A 24,355-nucleotide genomic window follows, 5' to 3' on the forward strand; every position below is an offset into this window, starting at 1 on the left:
CTAGGGCCGGTTCCTAGAAAGACGAACGGCCGTGCGGTAGCGGGATTTTCCGGAGAGTCCTGCCGCCAGACATCCCGGTGCGGAGGCGGCGGACAGGACTTGAGGACCCAGGGCTCGGCGCGCGCGCGCTGGGCGCGTGAGGGGAGGGGGAGGGCGAGGCTCGCTCCCCAGCCCCCCGGGCCTCCTCACGCCCAGCCGCATCCCAGAGGGCGGAGCTGAGCCTCTGGGCCGTGATGTGATTGGTGGAGAGGCGCGGGTGACGCTGACGGCTGGGGCGAAGCCCCGCCCCCGCGGCCCGCCCCTTCGCGCACCGCGGGCTCGGCAGCCTCTCTCTGGCCGGCGCCGCCGCGCCCCCGAGCCGAGTCCGCGCGTCCGTCGATCCGGAGGAACGCGGCTGCGGGGCGGCGGGCTGCAGCCAGCCGAGAGCTCGGGTCTGGGAAAGAGGAGGTTGTAGTGTCCGCGGGCATTGCCCGAGGAAAAGTCGGAGCCCAGAGACTCACCCAGCACCATGGCCCCCATTGGCCTCAAAGCCGTGGTCGGAGAGAGTAAGTAGAGGCAGGTCCTGCCCGCAGCCGGGGTCCGCGGCCGCCCGCGGGGACCCGGGGCTCCGCGCTCGCCGGGCTCCGTGATCTGGTGCCACCGTCCCTGAGGGAATCCCACCGGCCTGGGGGGCGGCCGCCCCTCCCGCCGCCTCCCTTCTCCCCCTCCGTCCCCGGGGCCTGCTCCTCCGTCCGCCCGGCACCTCCGCCCTCCGCCCCTCCCCGCTCTGCTCACCCCCTGGCCTCCAGCTCACCTTCGTCAGGCCGTCCCTCTCCGCCCCCTCCTCCGCAGACCCCGATCTCGCGTTCCTAGCTGTCCTGCCGTCCCCCCCGCCCCGCAGCCTGCCGTCTCCCCGCTCTGCGGCACCACCCGGGCTCCCCGGGCTCCCCCCACCTCCTCTTTCTCCTTCCTCGCCTTCTCTATTCCCCGCGCCCCCCCACCTCGACCCCGCTCCTTCTCTGGTCGCCATCAGTTCCCCCTTTCCCACCCTCGCTGGTGAGTCGTGAAGAGCGAAATCCTGGCCTGCAGCCCCGCTCCTCTCTGCTCCCCTCTCCTTTCTTTCCCCTGCCCGGGGGAGCCCAGCCGCTGACCCCCTTCAGCGGGGATCCACCTGGGAGCGGCCGGCGCCGGCAGTGCAGCCCGGGGCCCGCTCCCGCCCCATCTAGGGTGGAGACGCCCGTTTGCCTGTTTTCCCGAGGCCAGGCTCTCGGCCTCCTTCCCGGGGCTTGGCTTGGAGGGCGGGGTCTCCCCGGGGTCGCGAACCCCCTTCTGTCCCCGGGGAGGTGCGGAAAGCTCCAGTGTGCTGCGACCCTTGTGGCCCTGCCCAGCGCCGCAGTCTGCAGGGCTCAGCCCCCGGCTTGGCTAGAGCCAGACAGCTCAGAAGGCTGCAGCAGGGAGGAAATGGTTGTTTATGGGCTCGGATTTTAAAAAAAATTTACAAAGGTGATCGTGGTGAGTGTCTGCTTAACCAGGTACACGGTGAAAGGAAAATACGGGGAAGGAGAAAAAAAAGGTGGGTGATCTGTGTAAAAGAATAAAATAAAAATAGCACCTCTCCAGTATTTTATAACAACAGTGCAGGGGGGCTGCTGTGGCTTTTGCTACCTCTTCGGATTAAGAGCAAATAAAAACTGGCCTTTTCTCTCCAGGAGAGGATTAAAAAAAAGGGGGAAAAAAGGAATAAAAATGGTGGATATTTGTGAAGAGCTTCCTTTGCGGTGATCCTTTCCTATTATAGCCACCCGCCCCCCACCTTCCTGGTATGAAATGCCTTTATGCTTTTGACTGTGTAGTGTTCTTTTTGAGCATCATAACAGAACTGGATTTTTCCTCCTCTTTCCCCCCCCCCCATTGGTAAATGGGAAATATTCCTACTGGTGAGTCTGGCTGTACAATCTTATCTGACCTATTCCATCAGAATAAAATTGCTATAAAAATGGAACCCTTCCCCTCACCCCGAAAATGGAACATTTGCAAAATGTTTACTATAACATCAGTGATTTAAAACAAAACAAGTCTCATGGGTAAAGGTTCTGATACTTGAGCTGTTTGCTGAAGAGAAAAAAAATGTTTAAGGCAGGAAGGATCCATAGGGATTTCTAATGTCAACATTCTCCTTCCCTGTGCTCAGTTCTCCTTTCTCCTCTCACCCCCCCCAAAAAGGAAAGAAATGGAGCTCTGGAGCAGTTAAATGACTGCTAAAGCAAGTGTTAATTAAAATTTAAAAAGCTGGTGTCCATTTCCTTGCAACTTCAGTAAGAGATGAGGTTCTTCATTATTCTCTGTATACAATTTCCCTTAATAACCTCTTAAAGGATTGTGAAACATGAAATGGAATGTTACATGTTTGATTCTAGTACACTGTCTACTGTGTGTCAGAGAAATCAAGTATTTTTGCATCTTTTTTCAAGAACCCTTGTTTATGCAGGTGGCTTCTCTTTTATCCCTTGACTTTTTTCATCCGAAGGAGCAAGCATCATAAAGGCAAAAGAAAAACAAATCAGTTTGCAATACAATCAAAATTATTTTTTTTCTAGTCCTGGGCCTTGAATTCAGGCCCTGAGCTCTGTCCTTGAGCGTTCTCAAGGCTAGAGCTCTACCATTTGAGCTTTTTTTCTATGTATGTGGTACCGACGAATAAACCCAGGTCTTTGTGCATGCTAAGCAAGCACTTTACTAATAGGCCAAACTCCCGGCCTTACAACCAAAATCATTTACTGAAACAAAGCAAAATGATTATGTACAAAAATTAAAGCAAACCAATTTTACATAAAACTGGTACATGTATGAACAGGATTCTATTCCCCTAACCATTGAGTTAGGTATAGATTTTGGGAAACTATATTATTGCAATCTTAATTATGGTTCCTAATTTCAGAATAGATTTCTAGCAATGTCTTGTTCTCTCAAAAAATGAAATAAAGACATTTTCTAACTATTGTGTACAATTTAAACATCTTCACAGCCTTGTCTTTCAATCTAAATTAATAACCTATAGTGTACCAAAAGTAGAGGGATGGAAAACATTTGGTTTGAACTAACTGGATCTTAGCTGACAGCGGAGTCAAACCTGGGACTGTACTCTCTCTCTTTGGGACAAACACCTTTTTGGGAAGTTTTTTTCCGTATCACTTCCCCTACCTACTTAGAACATACTTAGTGTATTCCACTTTTTTGCCCAACTAGAGAGTAGAAACTTGTCTCATTCTTTTTTTTTTCTTTTTTTTCCTTTTCTCATTCTTATGTCTAACCTTAGTGCCTGAATTAGTTGCTGGTACCCAATTACTGTTGAATGAATGACCCTAAAGTATAATGACTAGTAGACTCTGGTATTAGACTTCCTGGGAAAAAATTCAGACCCATTTTATACCTTAGTTCCTTCACCTGTAAAGTAGATAATCATATTTTATCTTGTGGCATTTGTAATTTTAAATCAGAGCATGCAGGCATGGTGTTTAACACAATTTCTGGCACACAGTGAATTCAGTAAATATCAAGATGAAAAGGTATGTAGAGAGTAGTGTCCAGGTGTTGGGCACGGCGGTGCACGCCTGTAATTCCAGCGCTCAGGAGGCTGAAGCCAATGCATTGGGAGTTCTATACCAGCTTGGGCTACAGATCAAGTTCTAGCTAGCCTGGACTGCACAATGAAATCCTGTTTCAAAGAAACAAAAAAAGAAAAATGTTGAAGGATTTGAGGAAAGAAATAACCTATCTATTCTTGGAACTATGGTTTTGGTGGAGAAAAGGGGTGGACAAAGTCCTTGAAAGAAGTACAAATGAATTATGAACGAAATAATCTGTAATGACAGAATTTAGGAGGCTGAGATAGGAGGGTCTCAACTTCAGTGCCAAACCTGGGCTACATAGAGACTATTCTCAAAAAACAAAAATACAAAACCCACCTTTTTTAGATGGAACCATGATTCGTAGATGTAAGTTGAAAAGTCACTTAGATTGAAGCAATCTCCAATCTTTTCTTTTTCCTTTTTTTATTTCTTTTTTTGTTGGTTGTGGGGCTTGGACTCTGAGCCTGGGCTCTGTCCCTGAGCTTTTCAGCTCAAGCTATTGCCCTACCTCAGGGCCTGGGCATTGTCCCTGAACTCAAGGTTACCGCCTACCCCTTGGTTTCCTACTGGTTAATTGGAGATAAAAGTCTCATGGTCTTTAGAATCTCACTGGCTTTGAACAGTTATCCTCAGATCTCAGCCTCCTGAGTAGCTAGGATTACAGGCGTGAGCCAGGTGCCTGCCTGCTGGCTTTATGATCAGTTTCTTCTCCCATCTCTGCTCCATCTCTGGCTCCTGGCAACTGGCTTGAGCCACCGTGCCTGGCTCTCCAGTCTTATTATTTGCTTGTTTTTGTACTTTTTTTGTGTATGTGTGTGGGGGAGAGAGTGTCAGTCAGGAACCAATAACTGTCCCTGAACTCCTTTTGCTTAAGGCTGGCACTCTACCAGCCTTTGAAACATAACTCTACTTTCAGTTTTCTGATAGTTATTTGGACATAAGAGTATCATGGACTTTTCTGCCTGGGCTCGCTTTGAACACTGGTCCTCTGATCTCAGCTTCTTGAGTAGCAAGGATTACAGATATCGGCCTCCAGCACCCTGCCCTTGTACCTGTTTATCTTTTGTGCCAAGACTGAGAATTGAACCTGGGGCCTCTAACTCTCATTCAGTGGTGTGTGCGTGCGTGTGTGTGCACATCTGTACGCATGTGCCAGTCTTGGGGCTTGAACTCATGACCTGAGTACTGTCTGTAAGCTTTTGTTGCTTAAGGCTATCATTCTACCACTTGAACCATACCTCTACTTCCAGTGTTTTGATGGGTAAGAGATTAGAGTCTCTTGGACTTTATTGCCTGGACCAGCTTTGAACCTCATGATCCTATCTCAGCCTCTTTAGTAGCTAGAATTACAGGTATGAGCCACCAGCACCCAGCTCACTCAGCATTTTTGTTCATGGCTGGTTCTCTACCGCCTGAGCCATGCCTCCCATCTGACATTTTACTGATTAATTAGAGATGTGAGTTTCTGGACTTGTCTGCCCTGGCTGGATCTAAACTGTGATTCTCAGACCTTTTTTTTTTTTTTTTTGCCAGTCCTGGGCTTGAGCTCAGGGCCTGAGCACTGTTCTTGGGATTTTGCCAAGGCTATCACTCTGCCACTTGAGCCACAGCACCACTTCCAGCCTTTTTCTATGTATGTGATACCGAGGAATCGAACCTGGGTCTTCGTGCATGCTAGGCATGCACTCTACCACTAGGCCAAACTCCCGGCCCCTGATTCTCAGATCTGAGGTTCCTCAGTAACTGGGATTACTGCGTGTGAAAAGTTAGAAATCTGTGGTTAGCATACACCTACTTAAGTATATTTTATTTATTTAATTAATTAATTATTTTTTTTTGCCAGTCCTGGCCTGGCAGTCAGGGCCTACATACTGTCCTTGGGCTTTCTCAAGGCTAGAGCTCTACCACTTGAACCACAGCACCACTTCCAGCTTTTTTTTATATGTATGTGGTACCGAGGAATTGAACCCAGGTCTTTCACACATGCTAGGCAGGCATTCTACTACTAGGCCAAACTCCTGGCCCTTAAGTATATTTTAAAATACTTTAAATATTTCTTGACATTTTTAATTAAAAATTATTTTTACTAAAAGAGTGAATTCACTAAAAAGTGAACAATTCCTCAAATTCAGCTATTACATACAATCATATAGCAACTACTATAGTCAAAATAGAGAATATTACCCCTACCCCAATTCCCTTATGCTGTTGCTTTATGATCAGTTTCTTTCTTTTTTTTTCTTTTTTTTTTTTTGAGGGTAATGGGGTTTGGACTCGCCTAGGCACTGTCCCTGAGCTCTTCAGCTCAAGGCTACCACCCTACCCCTGGGCCTGGGCAGTGTCCCTGAGCTCTTCAACTCAAGGCTACCACCTTGACCTTGAGCCAAGCCCCACTTCCTGTTTTCAAGAGATAAGACTCTCAGGTCCTTTTGTGCCTGGACTGGCTTTGAACCTTGATCCTCAGATCTCAGTCTCCTAAGTAGCTAGGATTAGAGGCATGAGCCAGGTGCCTGCCTGCTGGCTTTATGATCAGTTTCTTCTCCCATCTCTGGTCCATCTCTGGCTCCTGGCAACTGGTCAACTAATTTCTGTCCCTGTGGTTTTGCCTTTTCCAGAATGTCATTTCAATGGAACCATGCAGTATATAGCTCTAAAAATAGAACTTTCACCTAGCATACTGCATCTGATTCTTGTCAGTGTTGTATCTGTTGTTTGTTCCTTTTCATTACTGATTTTCTATTGTATGGAGGTACTACTACAGGTTATCCATCTTCTAGCTGTAGGGCATATAATTGATTTCCAATTTGGGGCAATTATGAATAAAGTATTCACATCAAGATGGTTTTTTTTTTTTCTTTCAAGGAAACTAGTCTTCAATGTATGAAAAAAAAAAATCAGTTCCATTGAGGGCAGAGGTTACCAGACCCGTGGAAAGGTAGCCAGTGTGGAATGGCTCAAAGTGATACGTACTAGAGGCTGAACTCAGGATTTCATGCTTGCTAGATAGAGGTTGTACTGCTGAGCCACACTTCCAATGCTCCCCACTCCAGATTTGTTTTTGTGAACAAAACGTCATATAGCTTCATAAATGCTTAGGTCTGAGGAAGTGGCCCTGTGGCTCTAGGGGTAGGGCAGAAACCCTGAGCTGAAGAGTTTAGGGACAATGCCCAGGCCTAGAGTTCAAGTCTACAACAGACAAAAAAAAAATGCTTAGGATTGAGATTAATGGATCATAATGATAAGGAACTGTCCATTGTTCTCCAGAGTGGCAATAAGATTTTATATTCCCACCAGTTTGGTGGCACTTGATATTTCAAAACTATGGCTATAGACAGTGGTATTTCCATAGTTTTAATTTGTATTTGTTAAGGATTTTTCATATATTTCCTTAAAAACATTCAAATAAATATCCTTTATTAAAGACAAAAGGAAGGTTGAGACCAAAACTCATATATTTTAATATATCATTTTTTGTGAAGTTTCTAAACCTTTTATACACTTTTACTTTGTGAGTTTGAAAAGGTCTTGAAATATTCATCAGATATATGACTTAGAAATATTTTCCCTCACAGGTTTGTAGGCTGTCTTGTCATCTTCAGTTTTTTTCAAAGAGTAGAAGAAAAGTGTACAAGAGTTCATCTCCAGTTAACCAACAAAATATTGAACTGGAGACATGGTTCAAGTGGTAGTGTGGGTCAGCTATGAGAAAGAAAGCTAAATGAGAGTTCAGGCCTCAGTACCGGTACAGCGCAAAAATTAAAAAATAAAATAAACAATCTGCAGCCATATTGGAGAGATGAGTAGTGAGTGGATGGTGAAGATGTCTAAGTTTTTCTTGACCAGTGATTGAGAACTTTCATGGGAAAGCACATAATTGTGACTTCCCCAGAGCATTAGAATTTCCCAGCTTGTCCTAGTATAACTCTACAGAACTCAAATGCACAGATATCCTTTCAGATCTCTCTCCCTAGTTCTCCCCCAGAAGCTTAATAGGGGAGTTCCAGGGGTGGTAGGCAGTCCAGGTATTCTGATCTAGTCAAGAAAGCTTAGCTTTTGAGAGAGAGTGAATCCTGTTTTGAATTCTAATTTGACCACTTACATTCATTCTAACTAACTTGATCATTCTGTATCCATTTCCTCGTCTATTAAATGGGGATAATTATGTCCACTCAGGACGGGAGGATCAGAAATAACGTTTTGAGTGAATAATAAAATGACTGGTAGATGGCATTATACCAGGTTATTCTATTGTGAGAGGAGTAGGAGCGTGATGAGCTAGGGCTCTTAGATGCTGCCAGAGCCAGAGCTGAAATTTCCACTTTTTAAAAGAGTTATATATTTTAATTTTTATTGTTATAAAGGTGGTGTGCAGAGGAGTTACAGTTACATAAGTTGGATGAAGAGAGTACATTTCTGTTTGGGCCATATCACGCTTCTCCTTGCTCTCTCCCACTTTTTCAACATAGTGACTAGTGAGTACCACTGGATCTTCACTTTTTAAAAAATGATTATATATATTTAAAACCCAGCAAATCCTTTTTAAGATTATAAAAACAGAGTTTGTTGTAAATCAAGCTAATCTAGAAGCAAGGAAAGTAAGAATGCTAATTGTCATTGCTTGCTCTCCTTCAAGCCGTGTTGTAGAAGTTTTGTTGTTGTTGGTTGTGGGCCTAGACGCTGTCCTTGAACTCTTCAATTCAAGGCTATTGCCTTACCCTTTGAGCCACAGCCCCACTTCTGATTTTCTAGTGATTAATTAGGGAGAGTCTCACGGTCTCCAGTGCCCAGGTTGGCTTTGAACCTCAGTCCTCAGATCTTAGCCTCCTGAGTAGTAAGGATGACAGGTGCGAGCTTGTTCTAGAAGTTCTGTTTCCTGTTTTGGGGGTAGAATGGCTTCCAGTGGCCTTGCTGTCATTATTTACCCCTGAGGTAGTTGCCACCCACGAAGTCACTAAACTCGGCCATCATTCTTTCTTGGGAGGGCATCCCTGTGGCAGGCCCATGTGTAAAGATTTGAAGTCCCTGGCCAGTAGTCAGCAAGAAAACTGAGGCCACAAACAATAGAGGGAGGGTATGGGTGGGTTCTTCAGTTCCGGTCTTGACATAGTAGAGCTGGTGGCACTTGATGGTGACCTAATGAGAGACTTTGAGCCAAGAGCACCCTGCTACATGCTCCGAATTCCTAAACCTCACAATCTCTAGGAGAATAAATGTTTGTTGTTTCAAGTTGCTATGTATGCAACGATAGATAACATTTTTTGGTGCCAATCCTGGGGCTTGAACTCGGAGCCTGGATGCTGTACCTGAGATTTTTTTCCCTCAAGGCTAGTACTCTACCACTTGAGCCATGGCTTTACTTCTGGTTCTTTGGGGTGGTTGTAAGAGAAAAGAGGGACTGGGAGTTTGGCCTAGTGGTAGAGTGCTTGCCTAGTATGCATGAAGACCTGGGTTCAATTCCTCCGTATCACATACACAGGAAAAAAAGCTGGAAGTGGCTCAAGTGGTAGGGTTCTAGCCTTGAGAAAACCCCAAGGACAATGGTCAGACCCTGAGCTCAAGCCCAACACTGGCAGAGAAAGAGGGAGATGGGGAGAGAGGGAGAGTAAGAGGGAGAAAAAGAGGGAGAGGGAAGAAGGGAGGGAGGAAGGAAGGGAGAGAGGGAGGGAGGGAGGGAGGGAGGGAGGGAGGGAGAGAGAGAGAGAGAGAGAGAGAGAGAGAGAGAGAGAGAGAGAGAGAGAGAGAGAGAGAGAGAGAGAGAAGGAGGGAGAGAGAGTATCAGACTCATAGACTTTCCTGCCTGGCTAGCTTCAGACCACCATCCTCAGATCTCAGCCTCTTGTGTAGTAAGATTACAGGCATAAACCACCAGTACCCTGCTAAATAGTATTTCTTTAAGCTTTCTACTTTTTGAATCAATTTTGGCAACTTATCTTTCCTTATCAAATAGACCTAGACATTTTAAATTTTAAATTTTTTTGCCTTTAATTTGTATAATTTCAGCTGGACACTGGTGGCTCACACCTGTCATCCTAGCTACTCAAGAGGCTGAGATCTGAGGATTGAGGTTTGAAGACAGCTAGGGCAAGAACGTCTCTGAAAGTCTTCTTTCTTCTCCTCCTCCTCCTCCTTCTTCTTCTCCTTCTCCTTCTCCTTCTCCTCCTCCTCCTCCTCCTCCTTCTCCTCCTCCTCCTCCTCCTCTTCCTCCTCCTCCTTATCCCCTTCCTTCTTCCTTCTTCTCCTTCTCCTCCTTCTCCTCCTTCTCCTCGTTCTCCTTCTCCTCCTTCTCCTTCTCCTCCTTCTCCTTCTCCTTCTTCTTCTCCTTCTCCTTCTCCTTCTCCTTCTCCTCCTCCTTCTCCTTCTCCTTCTCCTTCTCCTCCTTCTTCCTTCTTCCTTCTTCTTCTCCTCCTCCTTCTCCTTCTTCTCTTTCTTCTTTCTTCTTTCTTCTTCTTTTTTTTTTTTTTTTTTTTTTTTTTGCCAGTCCTGGGCCTTAAACTCAGGGCCTGGGCACTGTATCTGAGCTTCTTTTGTTCAAGGCTAGCACTTGAGCCACAGTACTTCCTCTGTTTATGTGGTACTGAGGAATCGAACCCAGGGCTTCATGCATGCTAGGCAGATACTCTACCAATAAGCTACTTTTCCAGCCCTGTGAAAAAACATTTTTTTTTTCATTGTGCGTCTGTACTCAGGGCCTGGGAGCTTTCTTGAGCTTTTTCACTCAAGACTAGCTCTCTGTCACTTTGAGCCATTGTGGCACTTCAGGTTTTCTGGTAATTATTTGGAGATAAGAGTCTTATGGGCTCTCTTGTCTAGGCTGGCTTCAAACTGCAATCCTCAGATCTCATCCTCCTGAGTTGCTAGGATTACAGGCATGAGCCACCAGTGCCTGGCTTCATGAAACTCTTATCTCCAGTATAAAGTACTCAGAAAAAGCCTGAAGTGGTGCTGTGGTTCACGTAGTAGAGCTCTGGTCTTGAGCAAAAAATAAGCTCAGGAATAGTGCCCAGGCCCTGAGTTCAAGCCCCAGGACCAGGAAAAAAAAAGGTATAACTTTGGAAGTAGTTTAAGCCCGACATAATAGTACATGTGTTCCCAGCAGTCAGGGGATGGAAGCAAGAGTTTCAGGGCAGCCTGGGCTACATAGCCTGTCTTCAAAGAACCAAACTAAAACAAAAAGTACATTCTCTGTTTATAATTATGATTTCTTATCTCATTTTATCTTGTTTGTATTCTCATGAAAACACTCGGTGGATATTTTACTTGCCTTTAAAACATTAGTTTCGGGCCGGGAGTTTGGCCTAGTGGTAGAGTGCTTGCCTAGCATGCATGAAGACCCTGGTTCGATTCCTTGGTACCCCACATATGTAGCAAAAGGCTGGAAGTGGTGCTGAGGCTCAAGTGGTAGAGCTCTAGCCTTGAGAAAGTCCAAGGACAGTGCTCAGGCCCTGAGCTCAAGCCCAGGACTGGCAAAAAAAAAAAAAAAGTAAAACATTAGTTTCTTTCTTTTTGAATGTGTTGTTAATTTGCTCTAATTTTTTCTAATAAAGGCATCTAAGGATATTAAAAAATTTGGTTTTGGTTGTGAACCATTTTTTCTTTTTGTAGTTTTTTTTTTGTCATATTGGTATTGAAACTAGAGTGTCATGCTTGGCAGGCAAGGGCTCTACCCCCTCCACCATGCCCCCAGCCCTTGAACTGACTGTCATGCATGTATATTCATCTATATATATATATATATATCAATAGGCAGAATTTTCTCTAAGAGGTAGAGTCTAAGTGTTGTTACTTACCAGGTTTTAAGAGGGCCTGCTTCTGCTCCAGTATCCACCAAGGGATTATTATTATTACTATTATTGGTTCCAGTCCTGGGGCTTGAACTCAGGCCCTGGGCACTGTCATGCGCTTTTTTGCTCAATGTTGCTCTTCTACCACCTGAGCCACAGCTCCACTTCCATCTTTTTTGGTGGTTAATTGGAGATGGTCTCATGAGCTTTCCTGCCTGGGTTTGCTTTGAACTACAATCCTCAGATCTCAGTTTTCTGAGTAGTTACAATTATAAATATGAGCCACTGGTGCCTGGCTCAGCAAAGGATTATTGAATGTTCACTGAAAACTTTTCCCTTGGCTTTTTTGGGACATGAGACTTCTGAGATAAGACAAGTGTTTGGCTGCTAGTGAAGTATCTTTTTTTTTAGTGAAATGGACAGGACACTGGCAATTCAATTGTCTCCAGCAACTCAGCAGTCATACCTTTTGAACTCTTGTCCAGGGGAAGTTCTTCCAGAATCCCTGCTCCATCTGAGATAGGTCCAACTCTCCCTAAGGGACAGTTAAGTACTGTTAGGGGTTAGGCACTGTTAACTACTGTTGAGACTGTTAATTCTATGATAGATCTTTATTGTAAGCACCATTTAATGTTTTTCCTTTGAATAATTGAAGCTGTTAAAAGGGAGTCTTTTGGCTATTTGACAGACAGGTGCCAGACTCTTTTCCTGTGCCCAGCTGCCTTGAGCAGAGAGCTATCAATTCCGCAGCCCTTTCTTTGATAACAAGGCTGGACTATTAACAAACACTTTGCAGGCACTCAAGAAATTCCACTCCAGCCTTGAAGACCACTGCAACCATGGCTACTACTTGAGAAGGTGTTGCTCCAGACAACTTTATGAGCTCTGAAAGACTAGACTTCTTCCAAGATAAGCTTCGGTGAACTCTAGATGACCCCCTCATCCCGTAGCTCTTCTCACTTAGGACATGACAAGGAGCTCCTCCTTGATACTGAGCAAAAATACTGAGCCATGAAATGAGAAGCCATGAGGCTGTGATTGGTGGCATTAGAAGCCGTGCACAGCATGCCGTACCCCTCTTCTGCTATATGAGTAAGCTCTTTTAATACTTTTCCAGTCCTTGATATCCCCAAAAGAGCTTCTCTTGAAGCTTTTTTGGATAGAGCAGGCTAAGCTGGTAACACTGAGCAGATGAAGGAATCCTGGGCTTCCAGCTCTAGGAGCAACAGCAATGAGACCGCAGTTCCACAGAACAGGTGGAAGCAGAAGTTATGGTAGCTAAGATGAGAAGGGTCTGAGGAAGTACTGAGAGAGAAAGACAGTGGAGAGCTGGAGAGCTGACATTGCAGGAGACTTTGAAGAACTGAGACTACAAACCCCAGTCCATGGAAGAATTCCAGGAGCCAGGGATCCACAAAATACAAAGCTCAGGAGCTGTAACACTAGCTGTGGGGCCTTAGCACACGAAGCCCCGAGCCATGAGCTTCTATTTGCAACCCCAAGAGCTCTAAGTCTTCAGCTTAGAGCCATAAGCTTCTGCTTCTAAGGGGCCTTAGAACATCAAGCCTCTGCTTTGAAGGCCTGGAACTTGCTCTAACCTGAGCATTTAAAGCTGTAAGTCTAGCTTTTAACACCTGGAGTCATAACCTTCTGGTTGTGAGGGTCTGGAGTTATGAGTCTGTGGGCCAGTAATCCACTGGAACTCAACATGAAAGGAACTGGTCCTTGCATATTTGAGATTTCCATACATGTAGAGCGAAAGACCTTCGGTCTCTTGTGATATATATTTTTAGATTATTCAGATACTCACTTCAAAGCTGTTAGTAGACTTTTCATTTCAGAATGTATCAGTTTATTTTTGTCCTTTTTTCTTAAAAAACAAAACACAGCAAAAACAAAAAAAAATCCAAAAACAGTTGTAGTCGTAGACCATGCCTATTACTTCCTGTGATTTTAGCTACTCAGGGGACTGAGTTCAGGAATGTAGAAGTTCAAGGCTAACTACAGCAAAAAGTTTGTAAGTATAGTTGTGTGTACCTGTTATTCTAGCTATAGTGGGAAGTATAAAAGTATTGGGGTTCAGGCATGTGCTTTGGCAAAACATAAGAACTATCTAAAACTAAGAAGAGCAAAAAGGGTCTGAAAGCCAGGGGCCAGTAACTCATACCTGAAATCCTAGCTACTCAGGAGGCTAAGGTTGAGGAACATAGTTCTAAGTCAGGTTGGGTAAGAAAGTGGTGCTGTGGCTCAAGTGGTAGAGCGCTAGCCTTGAGCACAAACAGGCTCAGGGACAGTGCCTAGCCCCTGAGTTCAAGCCCCAGGATCAGCGAGAAGAAGAAAAGGTCTGGAGGAAATGTGCAGTTGTGGAAAGCTTGCTTAGCAAGATCATAGATACATGAAGCTCTTAAGTTCAGATCCCAGTACCGCAAAAAAATAAAAATAAAAATTCTGACTTGATGGGCTGGGAGTTTGGCCTAGTGGTAGAGGGCTTGCCTTGCATGCATGAAGACCCGGGTTCGATTCCTCGGCACCACATACATAGAAAAAAGCTGGAAGTGGTGCTGAGGCTCAAGTGGTAGAGCTCTAGCCTTGAGAAAGTCCAAGGACAGTGCTCAGGCCCTGAGCTCAAGCCCAGGACTGGCAAAAAAAAAAAAAAAAAAAAAAAAACAACTTCTGACTTGAAGTCAGAACACTCAGTTGATGGTCTTGTTTCTCTTAGTTGTTTGGATGATTTAGGTGTTTTATATACTCTCTCCCACTCTCCCACCCCAGTCCTGCGAGTGAGCTTTGTTACTGGGCATTTTTTTTTAACTAGTCCCAAGGCTTGAACTCAGGGCCTGAGCACTGTCCTTGTGCCTTCTCATGGATAACACTCTACCACTTGAGCCACTGCACCACTTCTGGCTTTTTTTTCTTTTTGAATGTATTTGATACCAAGGGATTGAGCCTGAGTCTTTGTACATGCTAGGCAAGCACTCTACCACTAGTCAAACTCCCGGCCCCTGTTCCTGGGCATTTTTGCTCAAGATTAGCATTCTACTAATTGAGCCACAGCTTTGCTTTTGGATTCTGGTGATTAATTGGAGATAAGAGGCTCACAGACTTTCCTGCTCAGGCTGGTTTCAAACCTCCATCCTCAGATCTCAGCCTCTTGAGTAGCTAGAATTATAGGCATGAGCACTGGTGCCTGTCCTATAATTACAATCACAGTCTCTCTCCCCCCCCTCTCTCGTAGCACTACTGATGAAATTTCATGTGTATTCAGTTTCATTGAATTTTACTTCCTATATTATGACAATTAAATTATTGCAAGTCATTTTATAAAGCTCATGATAAAATATTTCCAAATGAACCTGAGAGAACAGAGTATAACTAATCTATAATCTCTTTCTAAATGAGAAATACTGATCATGTGGGGAAGGAAACAGGGACAAAAAACATGAGAAGGGGATCAGTGTGCACCCACTACCTGATGAATGTAACTGTAACCCCTCTATACATTACCCAGACAAGAAAATAAATAAAATAAAATAAAATGCCGGGCGCGGTGGCTCACACCTGTAATCCTAGCTACTCAGGAGGCTGAGACTCAGGATCAAGGTTCAAAGCCAGCCCGGGGCACAAAAGGACCTGAGACGCTTGTCTTTGATTAACATCTAGAGAAAACAGGAAGTGGGGCTTGGCTCAAGGGTAGGGTGGTAGCCTTGAGTTAAAGAGCTCAAGGACAGCCGCCAGGAGGAGTTCAAGCCTCATGACCCACAAAAATAAATAATAAAATAAAGTAAAATAAAATAAATACTAATCACAAAGTATTTTAAGGCTCATACTAAATATACCAAAAATTTCTTGAAAAGAGTAAAGAGCTAATATAAAGATTTGTTGTTGTTACACAGATATAATTACAGAGGTGAATTCACTTGCTCAAGGCTACTGGGAAAGTCATTAAAGCGTCAAGGAGATGGGGCTAGGAGTTTGGCCTCGAGATATAGTGCTTGCCTAGCATCCACGAAGACCTGGTTTTGATTCCTTGGTACCACATACTTAGAAAAAAAGCCGGAAGTGGTGCTGAGGCTCAAGTGGTAGAGTTCTAGCCTTGAGAAAGTCCAAGAACAGTGATTAGGCCTTGAGCTTAAGCCCAAGCCTGGCAAAAAAAGGAGATGAGTTGCTTAACTTTCAATAGGAATATAATCTAGTTGCTAGACAGCAGTCAGCTTCTGCACCCCTCTGTTGTACCTTAAGGCAGGCTTTTAATGGTTATCACAAGGCAGGTTGCTTTTGGTGGCCACTGATTTCATCTTGACGTACATCTCAGGGGCTCTGGAGGAAGAGTAACTACTAATGCTTCAATCCGTTGGCTTCCCAGGGCAGATTTCCCCTATCTTCTTGTTTTTGTTTCATGTATAGGATGGATATTTCACTTTAAATATCTACTAATTACTTAGTGTAAGAGCCAACCATGTAAGATATGAATGAGATAATATTTATCATACTAAGAGAGCCAGTTTTATCATTGAGAAACAAAACAAAAAGAAATAGAGGGGAAAAAAAAAGATTAAAAGCCATTGAACCTTGCTACGAAGGTGTAGATTTGAATCAGAGCTCCAGCAATCAATCACTCTGTGGTAATCTTGGGAGGTGTCAGAGACCTGGCCTTTCCGAGGTGCTGGGTGCTGGTGCTTGCATTCTCTGTGCTGGAAGCTGTCCTAAGGACAGCTGACTTGCATGAATATCTTCTTGCAGGCAGGTGTGCAGGCAGCCCTTACAACACCAGGAGGACCTTCAGTGGGTGATGTTGGCACCCATGAAAAATGAGGAAAGGTAAGGAAGAGTTAGGTAGAAGGCCAGTGTTGGTGGGACCCAGTAAAGCAAGTAGAGGAATGTCTGAGTTGACAAAGAGATGATAGGGGTGTAGTCTGATTGGAGCTAGGGCAAGAGACTCAGCAAGGGAAGTTAGAAATTGCTCCTGTCAGGTCTTTGATCTTTATTCTAGGGGCCCTGGAATAGAGGGTTTAAATCATGATGGGGCAGAGTTGGAGTCCAGTGTAGAAAGCTCTGTGGTGATGTATGGTGCTAGACAAGAAGCAGAGAGCTAGGCAGCTGTGATGGGATCCAAGCTGGGGTGTGAAGGTAGTGAGGATGCTGCAAGGTGGGGAGAAGGGAGTGGACTAAAATGAGTTTTAAGGGTTAAGGGTAAGATCGAGGTGACGGTATATAGGATGAAGAGAGAAATTGGGAAGGAGTGGTACTTTTCTGGCTCTGTGCCAGCTGTAAGGTTCTGCCCTTCTCTGGGAGCTGAAGGGCAAGGGAAGCAGTTTCTGAGGGCATGGCACTTCAGGTATTAAGGGGAGATACTGAGAGGACAGGCAGGTATGCAGAGGCCAGCCAGAGGTCCAGCTCTGATGTGGGTTGCGGAATCATGGGATGACCAAAACTGTTCCTGAGGGAATAGCTGACCAAGGAGAAGGGGAAGAGGTATGCTAACATTGACAGATGGCCCAGCCAGAGCAGCCAAAAGGCTTGAGAGTCAGAGTGCCAAGAAGGCAAGACTGTGTGTGTTTGTCATTTTATGATTGCCCGGCCCTTCTGATGGACTCAGTATGACCTTGAGCCAACCAGGTGTTTCCAGCTGAGGAATGAGCTTCCACTCTCAAAACTGGAGGCTCAGCAGCTAGAAAATTTTTTCAGTTTTCCTCTCTTAAAAATTTTTTTTTTAATTGTAGGGGCCAGGAGTTTGGCCTAGTGGTAGAATGCTTGCCTAGCATGCACAAAGACCTGGGTTTGGTTACTTGGTACCACATACATGAGCTGAAAGTGGTGCTGTAGCCTTGGAAAAGCCCAAGGACACAGTGCTCAGGTCCTGAGTTTTAAGCCCCAGGACTTGCCAAAAACAACAAGAACAAAAACATATCTTTAGGGGCCAGGAGTATAGCCTAGTGATAGAGTGCTTGCCTAGCGTGCATGTATCCCTGGGTTCGATTCCTCAGTGCCACAAACACAGAAAAAGCCAGAAGTGGCGCTGTGGCTCAAATGGTAGAGTGCTAGCCTTGAGAAAAAAGTGTCCAAGGACAGAGGACAGCGCCAGGCCTTGAGTTCAAGCCCCAGGACTGGCAGTATATATATTTATTTATTTATAAAAGTGATATATGGGGGGTTACAGTCACATGAACCAGGTAAAGAATACATTTCTTTTTGGACAATGTTACCCCTTCCCTCACTCTCTCCCAATTCAGTTTCCCTCTCTTGATGCTTTTCTGACTCCTAAAGTCAGTGTCTGCCTATATGGATTCTATGATTGTTTTGAGAAGGCAATGCAGAACTGGCTCTAGAAGGTATCTTAGAAGGCCCAGTCCAGGCTCACCCAGGGCAGCAGATTATACTAGTTTGTCGGATGAATCACCTCAGCAGGCTTTTCCCCTCACTGGTTACAGGGGACAGATAACCTTACTTAATATTTAATGTCAGAGTAGATTCACAAGGACAAGTCTATGCTAGAATGGGAATTGCAATAATGAGGCAGAAAGGATGCCTACACTGAGCTAGCTTAGGTACAGCTCAGGATCTCTCCCTCTCCCTCTCCCTCTCCCTCTCCCTCTCCCTCTCCCTCTCCCTCTCCCTCTCCCTCTCTCTCTCCCTCTCTCTCTCGCCAGTCATGGGACTTGAATTCAGGGTCTGAGCACTGTCCTTGGACACTTTTGCTCAAGGCTAGTGCTCTGCCACTTGAGCCATAGCACCACTTCTGGCTTTTTCTGTGTATGTGGTACTGAGGAATCGAACCCAGGGTTTCATGCATGCTAGGTGAGCACAAGGCCAAACTCCTGGCCCTTTCCCTTCTCTCTCTCTCTCTCTCTCTCTCTCTCTCTCTCTCTCTCTCTCTCTCTCTCTCTCTCTCTCTCTCTCTCTCTCTCTCTCTTTCTCTCTTTCTCTCCCAGTCCCAGAGCTTGAACTCAGGGCCTAGACACGATCCTTGGGCCTTCTCAAGGACACAGCTCAACCCCTTTGAGCCACAGCACCACTTCCGGCTTTTTCTGTGAATTTGGTATTGAGGAATTGAACCCAGGGCTTTGTGCATGCCAGGTGAGCATTCTACAACTCGGCCACACTACCAGCCCCCAGCTTTGCAGATTCTCATGAACTTCCTTTATGGCAATAGGAATAAAACTGCTTTAGTTTGTTACTTGTAGAGTTTAGATGGTTTTCAATGCCCTGTACTAGGCCTGGTCAGGAATTGACCAGGTGAGCCAAGATCAGAGTTTCTGTTGAGCCTCAGTGTAGCTAGCAAAACTCTCTCCTGGTCTCCAGACACATCAGTGTTGCTGGCCCTAGTTGCTAGGGAATTGAACAAAATAAAACACGAGAGCTGAGTAAGAGTCTCCCTCTGCTCTGTGTTAATCTCTCAGTATGGACTTTCAACAATAGACTACTGTAAGACAAACCCCTTGAAAATTAATCACCTATAAATGCATCAAGTTAGGCATAAGAGTTGCTTCTTCAGGACTTTAAGATGATGTGAGCAGTCACATGGCTGAGAGAGCTTTCCAGTTGGCTTTTCCTTAGATATTCTAAGGTGGATTACCTCCAGCAGGGCAGATTTTGTAGGCAATTTTACTAACCATTTCTTTCAACCTTCAAGCGTGCTATTTACTACTAGCACTTGAGCTCAGGCCTCATGATCTCACCAAACTTATTTCTTCCCACTAAACTTACTTCTGCTCTCTGTTGGTCCCTGCTACTTGAGCCACACCTTCAGTTATAGCTTTTTGCTAGTTAAAGAGTATTTTGGAGCCCGGCATTGGTGTCTACTCAAAAGACTGAGATCTGAGGATTGTGGTTCAAAGCCAGCCTGGGTAGGAAAGTCCATTAGACTCTCCAATAAACTACTCAGAGGTGGCACTGTGGCTCAAATGGTAGAGCACTGAGGGGCCCAGGAACAATGTCCAAGCCTAGAGTTCAAGCCCCAGGATTCAAACCACCCTCCCTCCCCTCCCCCCCTGCAAAAAAAAAAAAGGTGTTTTGGAAATAAGTATATTTCAGATTTGTCTGCCTGAGCTGGCTTCAAACCAAGATTCTCAGATCTCAGCTTTCTGAGTAGCTAGGACTATAGGTGTGAGCCACCAGTACCTGGTCCCAATTTCTCTTAATGGAATTCCTCAGACATTGGTCCTCATGGACTTGGACTGTAATTTTCTTACTTTTTTTCATTATTGGTCTCCAGCTTTTTGCTGTGTTTTCTGGGAGAGTCCTCAATTTTACTGTCTTCTGTTTAATTTTTCATTTATGCTATCATACTCTCTTAAAAATTCCTAGTCATTCTTTTTAAGTCTTTGGGGTTTTTTGTTTTTTTCTTTGTGCTGTTCCTAGGACTTGAACTCAAGGCCAGGGAACTGTCCCTGAGCTTGTGCTTAAGTCTAGTGTTCTATTGAGTTACAACTCTACTTTTTGGCTTTTTTGGTGGCTAATTGGAGATAAAAGTCTAACTAACAGATATCCTCAGATCTCAGCCCCCTGAGATATAATATAAACAGAGCTAACTTATTTGAAAGTGAAAGGAAAGTAGCAGTCTCCATCTGGAGACGGACCCAAAGAGGAGTCCCTCCTTTAGTTTTAAATAGGATTTCATGCGTGACATTGGTCTTCCTGTTTACCCTTCCTGCATAGCTGGGATGACAGGGGCACACTACTGCACCCCACTTTGCTTTTAGTGTTTGAGGTGAGGTTTCACAAATGTTTGTTAGAATAAGCCTCAAATCTTGATCCAGCAAGGATTGCGGGTACGAGCCACTGTGCCCAGCTAGAACTTTTAACTCAGCTACCCAGTGCAGACACATGTTCACCAAGCTTTCTCCAGCTCCACCCATCCTCTGCTGGGAGTAAAGATGGCCATCGTTGACTTCATATTCTGGTGGAAGACTCAAATAATGTCCAGGTACTTGGGGGAAAGGACTCAAAGGTGAGCTTGCCTCTGGACTGGGTGATTTTAAATGAAAGAGGAAAATCCACGTGAGAACTTTGTGAACGTTTTATGGGGGGAAAAGCAAAGGCTCAGTGCAGAATCTGCTCTGGAAGAAGACCTAGACAGAGAAAACAGCTCTAATCCCTGTCAAATGTAAATGACGAGTAAAGAGCCCAATAAGTGGTCATGGAAAATGACAGAATGAGGTGGAAATGGGCTAGTGAGGCTGCAGGAAGGGGCGACAGGAAATCCTGCCATTGCAGAACTAAGAAGCCAGTTTTAAGACTTAAGAAGGAAGAATGTTGTTCTCTATAGAGTCTGGAAGGTAAGCTTAATGAAATCTCGGGGCCCGATACTCTGTGAGTTAGTGTCTATCCAGTGCTTTCCTTTAGATTGGCAGCAGATCTTTTTGCCTTGGACCCCTACCCATGCTTGATCCTGGGCCCAGACTCCAACAGGATGTTTCTTTTCCTGGTGTCTATTGTAACCAATTACATGGATTTGGAAGAAGGAAATAAACCTCCTGAAAGTGTGTGTGTGTGTGTGTGTGTGTGTGTGTGTGTGTGTGTGTGTGTGTGTGTGTGTGTGTGTGTGTGTGTGTGTTGGGAGTGGAGGACATTTCCTGCTTTCTAGAAGGTTTGGGAAGTTTTTGGCATAGTGTGTGTGTGTGTGTGTGTGTGTGTGTGTTGGGAGTGGAGGACATTTCCTGCTTTCTAGAAGCTTTTGGGAAGTTTTTGGCTTCTGCTGAATACATTGAAGGATCCAGATGACTCAATATTCTGCAATATGTCTTTATCTGTGGACTTTAAAATAGGCTAAATCTTAGAGCAGGATGTGTTGGAGTGTTAGAAACTTGAGCTTGGGTCGGCAGTTTGGCCTAGTGGTTAAAGTGCTTGCCTAGCATGCATGAAGACCCGGGTTCGATTCCTCAGTACCACATACATAGAAAAAAGCCAGAAGTGGTGCTGAGGCTCAAGTGGTAGAGCTCTAGCCTTGAGAAAGTCCAAGGACAGTGCTCAGGCCCTGAGCTCAAGCCCAGGACTGGCAAAAAAATAAAAATAAAAAAGAAACTTGAGCTTGAGAATGATGATTCCCCAGCCAGGTACCAGTTGCTCATTCCTATAATCCTAGCTGTTTGGGAGGCAGAGATCTGAAGATCACAGGTGGAAACTACAGTCTGGGCAGGAAAAATCAAGGCTTGAGTAAGAAGGCTAAGAGGCAGTGCCTAGACCCCATGTTCAAGCCCCAGTATCAATGTGTATACACACACACTAAAAAAAAGGAAATATTCCCATCACTACTGTCATGTACAAATCACTGTTTACAGTGCTGGGGATCAAACTCAGAACTACACATTTGCTAGGTAAGTGTTCTACTACTGAGCTATATTATCAGCCCTCATTTTCTTTTTTTCTGTCTTTGTGAGTGTGTGTGTGTGTGTGTGTGTGTGTGTGTGTGTGTGTTCGCATGCATGAATGTGTGTACATGATCCTAGGGCTTGAATTTGGGACTGGGGTGCTGTCCCTGATTATTTTAAATTAATTTTTATTGTAATTAGTAGAAGGGTTACATTTATATTTGCCAGATAGATGGTACATTCCTTAACCATCATTGCTATACCCTGACATTTTTTTTGAGGGAGGGGTTGGTCGTGGGGCTTGAATTCTGAACCTGGGCACTGTCCCTGAGCTGTTCACATCAAGGCTAGCACTCTACCACTTGATCCACAGCACCATTCTGTCTCTGATTTTCTTATGCTCAAGACTATAGAACTCTACCACCGCTTCATGTCTAGCTTTTTTTCAGTAGTTTATTGTAGATAAGTCTCATGAACTTTCTTAGTGGGGCTGGCTTTGAACCAGATCCTTTTATCAGCTTCCTGAGGAATTAGGATTACAGGCATGTGGCACCAGTACCTGGCCCAGCCCTCATTTTCTTTAGCAAATGGATTAGATCAAGAAGTTTCAACCCTGACACTATTGATACTTTGGACCAGACGAGCCTGTGCATTACAAATGTTTCGCCGTAACCCTGGTCCATTAGATGCTTGTAGTGTACCCCAGCTTGACATTCAAAAATGTTGTATAAGTGACGAATTGTCCTTAGGGGGAAAATCCATTCCAAGTGAGATTTACTCCAGTCTCAGTCTTCTCTGGGTTTCTGGGATTATATGAAACATACTATTCTTTCTCCTCCTATTCAGAGTTTTTCTATTTAGCTCTTGACTCATATTCGGATACAAAGTGCAACTTGGAGCCATTAGGTTTTGGATCTACCAATGAAAGATGCTGATCACATCTTGGGTTCCTGCTAAAGTCTACGTCCCAATACTGGGTTCTGCAGTTCAAGGAAGACTTAATGTGGTCATCCTTGGGTCTGTGCTAGCAGGACTAGCAGCTAACTGTTGACAGAGAAACACATACAGGCTGAAAAATAAATGGGGCATTAACAGAGGTATACTTCTGTTACTGAAGCATAAGGGCAATGTCTTTTCCTTTTTTTTTTGCCAGTCCTGGCCTTTGAACTCAGGGCCTGAGCATTGTCCTTGAGCTTTCTCAAGGCTAGAGCTCTACCACTTGAGCCACAGCACCACTTCTGGCTTTTTTTTTTTTTTTCCCTATGGATGTGGTACCGTGGAATCGACCCCAGGTCGAGTGCTAGGCAAGCACTCTGCCACTAGGCCAAACTCCCGGCAACAGTGTCCTTTCTATTTTGTCTCATCATCATCTTTTCTTTTTCCTTTCTTACAAGAGAGTACTAGGGATTTATTGAACCCACTAGAACCTCATGCTTGCTAATCAAGCGCTGTGCCACCAAGCTGCACCCTAGGCCCTTTCACTTTGTATGTTATGTGCATGTGCATGTATATATCCATGTGCATATATGTGTACTTGCTCGGACAAGGGCTGGAACTAGGCCTTGGGCTCTTGTCTAGCCACAGCTTTGCTTCCAACTTTTTGGTGATTAATTGGAGATAAGAATCTCACTGACTTCCTTGCCTGGGATGGCTTTGAACCTCTATCATCAGATCTTACCCTCCTGAATAGCTAGGATTACAGGCATGAGCCATTGGCACCCAGCTATTTGTAATTTTTTTTAACTCCATGACTCCTTTTACCCAAAGAACATTATGTTTCAGGCAGTCTTAGGAAGAAGAAAGTCATTTTCCTTCATTTCATTTGGTTTTAGTGTTGAGGATTGAACCTAGGACCTCCCAAATGCTAAAAACATACTGTATACTGAGTTATACCTCTATCCTCAGAAATAACTCTTCTTTAAAACTGAAAACAGGAGACATTTGCCTATAAAATTCCCGAGAACTCCTGTTGATCATCTCTATTATACATAGTTTGAAAATTCTTTTTCCTTCATGGGCTTTAAGACCCATGAAGTTTTGTTTAGAGTTTTTAGTAGTTCCTTAAACTTTGGGCTCTAAACCTTAGGAAATAGAGGAAAATACCACAAACAGGACAAATTTCCCTTGAATCAGAGGGTGAAGTCATTTCTGTAACTCAGCCTATAACATCTTTTTTGTCTGAGGTTAGGATTATATTTCTCAAATATCAGACCTTTACCATCATGCACTTCTTTGAGATATTGGCAGCAGCCCAAGTTTTGGATGTCGTAACATTGGACTTTTGAGTCTTACACAGTCTCTGGGTATTCCTTAGTAAGAACACTAATGAAATAAATGTTGATGTAATCAAATGATTGTTGATTCATCTCTTCACATTTTAAAGCTTGTGACAGCTCCAAGCCATTAGGGCCCATCCCTACAATCCAAAAATCAAACCTAAGTAAGAATATTTTGGGGTATAAATAGGCTGTGTGGTGATTACTCATTAGTTGCCAGGGAGCATTGTACTCATGTCAGCCCGTGGCTAACAATTGTGGTCTCCTTACTTCCGCAGAGTAAAATTTAGATGCAAATAGTAAGTTACAGTTTTAGATAACTTATTTTATAGGAATAAGTCAGGATACCTGTCTTCACATGAAGGCTCTACAGAACAGTTCTG

General features: G+C 44.5%; 1 protein-coding gene across 2 annotated transcripts in view; it reads left to right on the forward strand.

Annotated features, from left to right (window-relative positions):
• The first annotated feature begins 332 nt into the window (after nucleotides 1-332).
• The window catches only part of Stxbp1 (syntaxin binding protein 1), a 73,851-nt gene continuing 49,828 nt past the window's right edge, over nucleotides 333-24,355 (forward strand). Inside the window, exon 1 of one of the 2 annotated variants that reach the window (XM_090330676.1) lies at nucleotides 333-545. In XM_090330676.1, coding sequence (XP_090186802.1) covers nucleotides 509-545 — 37 coding nt within the window. In that variant the 5' untranslated portion in view covers nucleotides 333-508. The remainder of the gene's footprint in view (nucleotides 546-24,355) is intronic. The other variant, XM_090330677.1, reaches the window with a different exon arrangement.

The sequence above is a fragment of the Megascapheus bottae genome, chromosome 3 (genome assembly GCF_031878675.1).
Source record: "Megascapheus bottae isolate mThoBot1 chromosome 3, mThoBot2.hap1, whole genome shotgun sequence".
NCBI lineage: Eukaryota > Metazoa > Chordata > Mammalia > Rodentia > Geomyidae > Megascapheus > Megascapheus bottae.